Here is an 11,419-nt window from a genome sequence, read left to right as displayed (position 1 = left end):
ACACTATATACCTTTCTCCTTAAGATGAAAAATAGCGAGGATGCTTTTCTTTCTAAATTATATGTATATACATAAAGACAATAATAATAATAATAACAAAAAAGGACACAGTATGAGTAGCATAAAAATAATAGCCACCTGACTGTCAAATAAGTACGAGGCTTCGGCAGATTCCCTCCTTGAATTACTTAATGCAAAAAAAGGAAACTTTCGAATAAAATTAAACAAAAAATGTGCCGACTACCAACGGCACCCCGATGAGTTATTCCGTTTGAGAATTTCATCTATTTATCGTAACTTGCCACCATTGTTATACAAAGCAACTGCTAGACGAAAGACTGCTAGCCCCTCATCGTCCTCGGTGAGCTAATCCATTAGGATACCATGCCCAGCCAGACGAGTACATAACAATCCAGCTATAATTAAGTGGCAAGTATTAAACCTGCGATAAATCACAAATACATTAAAACCTGTCAGCAAGCCGGCAAGGCATACAAAAACAAGGAGCTTTGGGACTGCCGTACGAGTCAGTTGAAAAACTGCCACAAAAAAAAAAGGGACGTCTCGGGACGGACGACAGCCACGTGGCCAATCCACTCTAGGTAGTAAGGGCACAGTTATTGCCCCGTTAAAGAAAGGAAAGACAGCCTCACATGAAATGAAATCTTGCGTGTTGCGAATAATTAAGACATTATTAAATTTAGTAAAAAAAAAATATATATATATGCGTACATAATAAATATCCCTCGTGCGTCTGAATGGGCATGTAAATTGGAATTACCATTTTCTAAAAACTTTGATCTAAAATAATCTAATACATGCCCATGCGGGCAACAGCATTGCACAAACCAGGAGGACGAAAGAATAAAGGAAGGGGCTATGGTGGTTGCCTTTTTCTTTCCTCCTTCTCTAAATAGAAACCAAGAACGAACCCTTTGAAAAAAAAAGGGGGACCAAGAAGCTTGCGAAAAACGGAAATCGTTCCTTCAATTAATCCGCAAATGTTGTGTTACACACCCCCAACATTTGTCTAAGGCGGGGGGTGTTACGTCCAGCGGACTCTACGATATCCCTTTTTCGCGGGAATTCTTATGCGGCTAAGATAGCTCTAAGATTAGAATAAACAAGCAAAGTACGGACGGTTATCGATCGGGGTGAGGTTAGATCTCCTCGCATTCTTTTTTTTTATGATCAAACTACCCATTTGGTTGGGCAACTAAAAGCAACCCCTCAGATGATAAATTATTAACAGACGAGGGATATGGTGACCAGATTCTCGTCAACCTCGTCTGGGCCATAACTATAAATCCGGCAACACGACGCGCAGAAAAGAGCCTTAACTTCAGACGAGGGATGATGGGGATCTGTATTATATCGCGCGACTCACTCAAAACTGGCCGTGCTATGTTCCGACAAACAGAAACGAAACCTAATACGTGCTTTTAGAAATCTTAAGAGTACGTGGCGGAAGTTCTGTTTGCAATAAAACTGCACTTAAAATTGAGAAGTATGGATCGTCTGTCAGGAGGGAGACAGGGTCGCGAGATAAGTAAGGAACCCTAATAAAAGAAACGATAGCCGAAAAACAAATGCGTCACTGAAAAGAACCGATGGGTTACACCCCCAATAAGACATGTGGCTTTAAGAGGGGGGCTCACCAATAGAAAACCGCAAAAATCGATAACCGTCTCTAGCTTTCTAGGATAGGCGTAAACCCAAAATCTCCCCCTTGGGCAAGAAACATCTCGCCCAATAAGAATTCCCTTAAATAATAATCAGAAACATCCCGCCAACCAGAAATCCCTTAAACGAAAACCAGACACATCCCACACAAAATCCACCCCTTCCACCCTCCGAACCTTCTTATTTAAATCGCGACATCGCAGGACCCGGTTCAGAGAAATTTTCTCATCTCAAGTCCGCATTGTTCGGTTACAATTTAAACCTCATTCGAAAAGCTCACGTTTAGAGTCACGTAGAGTCAGTGCAGCAGATCCGACGGACCAGTCGCCCCAACCCACTCACCGACGAGTCCAACGTCCATTGAGAGAAAGCGTACTGAGACGCGTTCGAACTCATCAAGTATGGACCCGAAAGTCCTGGCCCCTCAGGAACCAAACCTTCGTACAATCAGGCGACAGAGAAATCGCCAGAACAAGCGGGCGCGACGGGAGATCGAACTCCCCCGAGAGCAGCTCAACGCCGGTCCTCCGCGACTCGCCATCCCACCGCCCCTACCAGCGTTTACAGAAGAACCCGGTTGTTCGAACCGGAATCGTCCCACTAACATCCTGCCCTATCGCCCAGTCGTCCTGCCTTTTCGCCCAATTATCGAACATCGCCCTATTTGCCGCGTGGCTCCGTTTCGCGTGGTCCCTCCTCGCGTGGTCCCCGACAACCCCGATCCAGTCCGCTTCCTAGAACCTCCTGATTCTCCCCCCTCTTCCCGAAGTTCGTCCCCAACCTCCTCAACTGCCTCGACTCTCGATCTCGAGGAAATAGGCGATCCTGAGATCGTAACCTTAGATTGATAGTTATAAAATTAAGTTTTACTTATTTCAATTCTCATATACTGTACTTCATCGATTAACACACACACACAGTAAATTCATCTAACTTCAATCCTAAAGCAAATTGTAATAATAGCGGGCAGGATGTGCATTTTCAAGTAGCTATCCCCTTAGAAATCTTGCCCGATCACCCCCGCACTTATGTAACACCCGCGAGAAGTACACACATATACATTTCCATTGCAAAATGTTTTCAATCTCCCGTTTAATTTGCCTAGTTCTCACCTATTGTAATATCGACAGATTACTTAACTTCGATTTATAATAAATGTTTTATTTACGTTAAATATAAATTTCCATTTATTTATAATCTAAGACCTCACCCACCATTCTTCCACCACTCGAAATTGCACGAGGTCCGATCCTGAGTTAAAGGGATTAAATTCTCTGACTCGAAAAAGGACCGATGATCGCACTGCTCACGAAAGGCGTCCTAACGTCTTTACGGACGTTGACCTTTTCTGAGTCGTAAAAGTGCGTTCGGCTCGCGCCACGCGTCTCAGAGCGCGTACCTGCGAGCTACATTTGTAAGCTTCTAGCTGCGTCCTCCCTTCCCCCGACCCCTCTGGCTAGCCTTTCCCTTGCTTCCCAGATTTTCATATCTTAATCCCGGGGTTGGACGTAACAATGGTATTCACGTACATGCTTCCCTCGAGCCTCTCCTTCCTTGCGACACACATCATTCTGCTCTCGAATTTGCCCTGCCACTTCCCACTGCTGCTCGTCCTTCAGGGAATTCTTACTGCAGACCATGTTTTAAACGTGCCGATTTTTCTGCAATTGATGACTATTTAGGTCAAATTGACTGGGATTCTGCCTTTGCTAATATTCCGGTGGATGAGGCCACTGAGCTACTTTACTCTCACTTGAACTTTGCGATCAATACTTATGTTCCCTCTTATGTTATTTTCGAATCTACTTATCCAGCATGGTTCACCAAGGAATTAATTTCTCTAATCAGGGCCAAGAAGGCGGCACACTTAAGATATAAATGCACTCTCTCATTCTCTGATTATCTATCTTTCTCTCACCTTAGAGCTAGATGTAAATCTCTGTCTGCTGTTTGCTGGTCTGATTTTATTGATAAATCTGAACATGCGCTGTCGAATAATACCAATCTTTTCTGGGGCTTTATCAGAGACATCAGATCTTCCAACCATTGCGCCTCTCAGATTCTGCATAATGATCGTTTACTGGAGGATGATGAATCTATTGCGAACTGCTTCGCTGATTATTTCGAATCTGTTTATAGTAGCGATGTAATCGACGAATACCCTGACAGCGGTTTTAACTTAAATCACCCCTTGGATCTTTTATCCCTGGACATATCAATTTCGGATGTGTATAATGAGATTTGTGAGCTTCCATTGAGCTGCTCCGCGGGGTTGGATGGCATTCCACCTTCATTACTAAAATCATGTATCTTTATCGCGTCAAGATTTCTGTGTCTGATCTTTAATAAGTCACTGAGGGATGGTGCCTTCCCATCTCTTTGGAAGCAATGTCTCGTCTCTCCGATTTTTAAAGGTGGCGACCGTCAATCAGTCACTAACTATCGTCCTATATGTAAACAAAATGTTATGCCGAAAATCTTTGATGGCATTGTTGCTCGAAAACTTAGCTCCCTATGTAAAAACATTATTATAAAGGAACAACATGGATTTGTACCGGGACGCTCGACAACGACAAATCTTGTTAATTACTATGATTTTTTAACTTCTGCTGTTGAGAGTGGATCCCAGGTTGACTCAGTTTATACCGATTTTAGAAAAGCGTTTGACTCAGTTAATCATACAATATTAATGTGTAAACTTCGATCTCTAGGGTTCGGAGGTTCTCTTTTGCGTTGGATATCCTGCTTCCTATCAAACAGGTCTCAAGTCATAAAGTTTAATAACAGCTTCTCCAGAAGTATAAATGTTTTGTCCGGAGTGCCGCAGGGCTCACATCTTGGCCTTCTTTTATTTGTTTTATTTATTAATGACATAGCTGCTTTTATTAAATTCTCCTTTTTCTTACTGTATGCTGATGACCTTAAATTATACCGCCGGATTAATGGACCTGCTGATGCGCTTTTATTACAACATGACTTATTTGAACTTGAGGCCTGGTGTAGGAGGAACTGTCTTCGGCTTAACGTCTCTAAATGTTTTGTCATTCACTTTTCTCGTAGACGTAACTCATATTTATATAACTATACTCTTGATGGTTTACCTCTCTCAGCAGTGCGCGAAGCTCGAGATCTCGGGGTCTTGTTCAGTGCGGACTTATCATTTAATACACATATACAATCAATAGTTTCATCTGCTTATAGAACGCTTGGATTCATCCTCCGATGGGGTAGATTTTTAAAGAATATAACCACTTTAAAATTATTATACTGTACGTTAGTTCGCCCCAAGTTGGAGTACTGTTCCATAGTTTGGTCTCCGTATTTTGAATGTCATCAGTTATTGATTGAACGTGTGCAGCACAAATTCCTGCGTATGGCTGCTTATCGGCTAGGTAATCCCATGTCAATTACTTGCCATGAATACTGCGCTATATTAGATAGATTAAATCTGCTATCGTTAGAAAATAGGAGACTAACCTTTGATCTTACATTTATTTTTAAGCTTCTTAATCACTCTATTGATTGTCCGGATTTGTTGGAACGTATCTATTTTAACATCCCGACTAGAGAATTAAGACAGTACTCCATCTTCCACCTCGAGTATCACCGTACTTTGTATAGCGCAAATTCGTGTGTAAATAGGCTAATAATATCTGCAAGTAATTTCTCCAATAGGGTTGACTTTTTTGGTGGCTCTGTATCAACTTTTAAACAAAAACTTTCTCGTCTACTCTTGTAACCTGAATTTCTCCATATTATGTTGTAAAATTTTTATTTTATCTTATTGTTCTTGTTTTTTCTTTTCTCTTTGTACGCTAAAGGGTTTATTACCCGTTAATAAAGTTTATTATTATTATTATTATTATTATAAGACATTTAAAAAATCTAACGGTGGCAATAAAATAATTAATTATATATTAATTACAGTAATAAATGTTATACAATGTGAATTTATAAATTTATGAAATATCTTTATGGAAAATTTTTTTCCTCATCGTTCTTTTGGTTCTCATTGTTCTTATCACTATTCTCGCAATTTTCAGAGTTATCATCGTTGTCATCTGAATGAGCCTTGTTTGCCGGTGTGTTTGTTAATGTTAAATATATCTCTATAATTATCGTTATTCTCGAAATCAAAGTGTTCAGAGTAGAGGAGACCGGGGCTAACTCGACACGATTTCTTTAAAGGCAATTTTTAATATTTAATTAAAATTTTTAGGCAAATTCAATGGTATATATTTAAAAAGTGTTCCTTCAGGTACAAAATTGATTCAGAAAGTTTTGCTGTACGTCGCTTTGTTTTGCCGCTAGGAAAGGAAAAGTGACGCAAAGACAAATTTTTGAATTGAAAAATGCCGGGGTAAACTCGACACCCCGCCGGGGCAAACTCAACACTTTGACTGATCGATACAATTTGATCTGGAACTTATTTTTTGCTGTCTGAAAATGAAAATACATTGTTTATTGTGTACTCAAAAAGTACAAAAATTCGGAATAAAGTAGCTAGAACAATTATTTAAAATAATGAGATCAAAAATTGTTGAACTTTCAATTATCTTCATCTAAACTCATGTCTGAAAAACAATTAATGCAGGTAAACTTGCGATCGGACGTGCGCATACATTTGTCATGAGCCATACGGCTGCATGACAAGCATCGTTTGTTACTGGGAGCCAACGAAACGGCGTGGTGTTGACTTTGCCCCGGACGTCGTTTTTCACTTTTGTCACTTTAAAAACATGAAAATTTTGAAAATATCCAAAAACGATTATCGGATTCATATAGAGCATCCCCATGAAAATCACTTACATATAGGTTTGCAAGAGTAAAACTCGATGAAAGAGTAGAAATTTTCGAGAGATCAGAAAAATTACTTTTCACCATCAAAAACGCTTATGTCGCGCTAAAAATTACACCATAACTTAGAATGTCATCAAATCCCGTTGATAATACCAGCACATAAAGACGCATTTACAGTAGGAAAAACAAGTTTCTGCGATAGATTTAAATTAGCAAAAAGTCTAGTGTCAAGTTTGCCCCAATGTCGAGTTAGCCCCGGTCTCTCCTACTCAAAATGATCAGAATTATTAGAAAATTCAAAACGGTGAGGAAGTACAGAATGATGAAAAAGTTAAGAATAATGAGAAAGTTCAGATTCTTTTTGATTATGAAGAAAATCTGGTATTACGGAACTTTGGCTTTTTTAACGGAAACATGTGCTTGCTGAATATGCGATTGATCGAATTCAATTAAAGAATCTGTTGAATTGAGTTTTTCTACAACTTCAACATTCACCTTCTGCCTTTTAACTTTCTTAGAGAGCTTATAAAACGGTGTTTTTTGGCATGTTCTAAAATAAACTGCAAATAAATTTAAATGTTATGTTTACATAAAATACATATATTTCAAAATATATACTATCTTTACTCTTTAAAAACATTTATTTTTTCAGATTTTTTACTGCACAATCACTATAACAAATGTGTTAATGGACAAAAATATTAACTAAATTAAAAAAACTAACAGTACAAAATAAACTATATGATAGAAGGCTGGCTGATTTTCGAGTTATAAAAAGGTCATTAACTTAAAGAGTGAGAACAAGTGTTCATAGGCAAATGGCCCCATTTTTTTCGCATTTGATTTTCGTCATAAAGTAGGTACCAAACAAAAGGTCTCGTCAATCTGATTACAGATATGTCAGTCTCAGAGCGTACCTATTTACCGTTCCAGAGATATCGGGCTCTGTTTCGGAAAGGGTCGCTATTATCGACGCCGAGGATTGAGCGACGGTAATCTATCGACGGAGAGATCTCCGCGGCGGCGTAGTCATCGTGGGGAGCGAGCGAGACAGGTTCTGGCGCGCTTCTGTTGCGTATGTGTTGGTCGGTCGAGTCGTTGCTCGACGTCGTCACGTGTGTGGTGTACGACTGCATTGTGTAATTGCCGGTACCGTGCGTACGATTGAGGGCAGCAACCTGCATTAAAGGGGCACCTTGCCATTGCCAAGTACCTAGTGTACAGTCGGAGGGCAGCTACAAGGATTTGCCGGTACTTTGCGTACGAAAGTGGGCAGCAACCTATACGAGAGAAAGGGCGACAACACGTTTGTCCGCCCTTGCGAAGGTGTCCGGCTTGCGGCATCCTTCCATCCACTATTATATTCCACACCTATACAGGTACGGTAAGGAGAGAAACAATAATCCGGCTCTCCAATGCATACGATATTTCTATAATAATTGCGGCCGGCTGTTTGTCATATTACATTCGGCAGGCATTCGCGACCCTCGCGGGTGCCGAATAAGTCTGATCGTAACGGTCATATTACTTCGCGGAATTATTTGTAATGTTTCTATACCTGCAGGACTCGAATGCGTTGTCGAGAATTTAAGTGAATTGTCTTACGACATTATTATGCGCTTAATACTAAACTATTAGAGATAACTCGCTTATATCCACCTGATTCGCGTAAAGCGTAATTATAATAAAGTCTTTCTTTCAGAATGTTAACGTACTATTATCGTTCAATGACATGTTTAATGTGAATTATTTTGCAATGTATTAATGTGAATAAAAGTAGTTAACTTTGACTATTTTTCGAAGGTTAAACGACGCAGAACCAGAGTGAGAATTTTGTGATATCCTGAACAGGCTCCAAAAATTCCAAAACCGGCGAAACCAGTAGCGCAGAGACCACGAAAGCTATCGGTCTCCTCAAAAAGACGATAAAGATTATTCTCTCTGACCCGAGTCCCGAGTCGTATATCCTACCCCGAGGTTGACATTACCGAGAACGTTCATAACAGGCATCATCTATTGGTTTTGGAATTTTTGGAGCCCGATATCTCTGGAACTGTAATAGGTACACTCTGAGACTGACATATCCGTAATCAGATTGACGAGACCTTTCGTTTGGTACCTACTTCATGACCAAAATCGAATGCGAAAAAAATGGGGCCGATCTTGTTTTCACTCTTTAAAAACAAAATCTCGTTTAATTAAACAAATTTTAAATACAATTAACGTTTTACGTTTCGACTTTATATACTTAGTCTTCTTCAGAAACCTGATACATAAGAGATAATACATAAAAAATAATTAAAAAATAAAAAAAATAAAATTGCTATAGATAAAAAGGATAAAGAATAAAGCCGCATACTTTAGACTGACTTGCCAGAAACGTAGCTAAGATCTACACTATGACATAGTACAGACCTTAGCCACAATTAATGTATATACGAGTTGTCAAAAATAAAATAAAATAAGTCAAGTAATAAAATTGTTACTATTATATTATCTATACTGTTGTTATTATTATTAAACAATATTATTTATTATTTGACAATGTAAAATTGTAATGCATATATTAAAATTACATTAGGGCTAGAATATAAACCAGAGTCACAAGAATGAGATCAATTCCAAGATCTCAAGACGAGAATTAACCTTACAGCGCCCCTTGTACTACTACGATCAATGTCGATCTTCCAAAATGGCGTCCCAAATGAGAATATCGGAAGAGCCCTGCTCGCTGGACCGGACTCCTTGCCTCAATCCTCCCTCTCGGACGCAAGCTGCCGCAACTCTCCTTTTCCTGGCGGTGAGCTCTCCTTGGGAAGTCAAATCTCGCTCGGTTGGTCTCCAAAATACGTGCCGCTTAGCTCAATCAGTTACGAAAGAAAGAAAACGTACTCTTCTCATCCGAAGAAACGCAACAAGAGCGGCCATGACACTGAACGAGAGCGAGGAAGGAGTTGGAGGCGCTTTGAAAGTGGCGACTCATGCGTCGCGCCATCTGAATGAAACGATCGGGCGTTTCCAAAACGCGAAGGAATTCGAGCGCGTTTAATGTGCATGTTATGCTATTAGCATTAATACTAATAATTAGGAAGAAAAGAAAAGTATATCATAAGGAATGGGCAAATCGACGATGGTTGGTGCATCCGATTAATACTCGTCGTAATACGTTAGGTTATTACTGCACTTTTGGTTCAAAAATTAAAAAATCATCCTGATAAGTTCTTTAACTATACAAGAATGTCATTGGGAGTATTTAATAAATTAGTAAATAAAGTAACGCCACTTTTGGAAAAAATTAGCAATCAAGAAACAATTTCGCCTGAACATCGTTTAATCATAACATTAAGGTAAAAATAAAGAATTTATTAAAAATTTATTCTATTAATATGTTAAAATAATAATATATTTTTTCTTTAGATATCTGAGTACAGGAGATGAGATTTCATCGATTGCTTTACAGTTTCGTGTAAGTAAATCAACAGTTCATAACATAATTGGAAAAACTACAACTGCAATAGCACACATATTAATACCTGAATATGTAAAGTCACCAAATGAAGCACAATGGAAAGAAATAAGTAAAGGCTTCTATGAAGATTGGAATATGCCTAACTGCGTGGGAGCCGTTGACGGCAAACATGTTCAAATACAGGCTCCACCAAACAGTGGTTCCATGTGTTTTAACTATAAAAATCTTTTAGTACAGTTTTAATGGCAGCCTGTGATCATGAATATAAATTCACATTAGTTGACATTGGCGCATATGGAAGCGAGAGTGATGGGGGAATCTTCTCAAGATCATCTTTTGGACAAGCAATAGAGGAAGAAGCATTAAATTTACCTAAAATTAAGTTTGCCTTCCCAAATCAAACATAAAAAGTCATTATTTTTTCGTAGGAGATGAAGCATTTAAAATATCTTGTCGTATGATGAGACCTTATCCTGGCAAAAATATTACAGTTCAACAAAGAATATTTAATAATAGATTATCACGAGCTAGACGAGTAATAGAAAATGCTTTTGGCATTTTAGTTTCGCGCTGGCGAATATTTAAAAAATGAATAAATAAGAATCTTAATAACGTTGACAAAATAATTGCAGCATGCGTAGCTTTTCATAATTGTATAATGGTAGAGGAAAAAATGAGGAAAGAAATGGAAGACAATATTTACGCAGACAATTTATTGATGCCGAAAATAATGAAGTTTTTGAAGTACATCAGAATATTGAAAGTGGATTGAGACCATTAGCAACACATTATCATAGATCTACTGCTGAGGCATACAACCAACGTAACAACATAAGTACTTGGATGATGAATGAAGGACAAGTATCATGGCAGCTTGAATATATCTTTAGAGGACTACATGGAATTCACGAATAATATCTATATACTACTTGCCAAAGTAAAATGTATTAAGTTTTATTTATGTTATAAGTCTTATATTTATTTTTAATCATTAGAAGTCATGTGTTCCATTAAAACAGACATAAGTTTTGCGCGTAATTGTGATTTCTTTGGTTCTTTGGCAGCTTGTAATTCTATTAATACCATATTAGCCATTGCGTGATCTCTCGTTTCACCTTCTTTGCTTATATTTATCTGTTAGTTTTGTAAGAGAAGAAGATGCTGTATGAAAAACTTGCACCAATTCATCATCTTTTTGTGTATTAGATTTATGCAACCAAGTTGATTTTGGTGAAGGTAATAGCAATGGAGAAGGTTGTATCAACTTTGGTGAAGGCGATGGAGAAGGTCGTATTAAGTTTGGTGAAGGCGATGGAGAAGGTCGTATTAAGTTTGGTGAAGGCGATGGAGAAGGTCGTATCAACTTTGGTGAAGGCGATGGAGAAGGTTGAATCAAATTTTTTGATCGTGAAACATCTTGTATCGTCGAGGTGCATAATGATTGTTCTGAGGTGTTTGAGAATGTAT

General features: G+C 38.6%; 1 protein-coding gene across 1 annotated transcript; it reads left to right on the top strand.

Annotated features, from left to right (window-relative positions):
* The first annotated feature begins 9,536 nt into the window (after positions 1-9,536).
* On the top strand, positions 9,537-10,698 carry LOC112462409 (protein ANTAGONIST OF LIKE HETEROCHROMATIN PROTEIN 1-like). The gene is made up of 2 exons (XM_025028154.1): positions 9,537-9,830; positions 9,901-10,698. Exons 1-2 carry the CDS (start codon positions 9,721-9,723, stop codon positions 10,193-10,195), a joined length of 405 nt encoding a protein of 134 aa, XP_024883922.1. The 5' UTR covers positions 9,537-9,720; the 3' UTR covers positions 10,196-10,698.
* Positions 10,699-11,419: the final 721 nt, after the last annotated feature.

This window comes from Temnothorax curvispinosus, unplaced genomic scaffold (genome assembly GCF_003070985.1).
Source record: "Temnothorax curvispinosus isolate PA1 unplaced genomic scaffold, ASM307098v1 QBEX01012397.1, whole genome shotgun sequence".
NCBI lineage: Eukaryota > Metazoa > Arthropoda > Insecta > Hymenoptera > Formicidae > Temnothorax > Temnothorax curvispinosus.
Note: the sequence above shows the minus strand (reverse complement) of the source record. Positions and strands in the feature narration are given on the sequence as shown.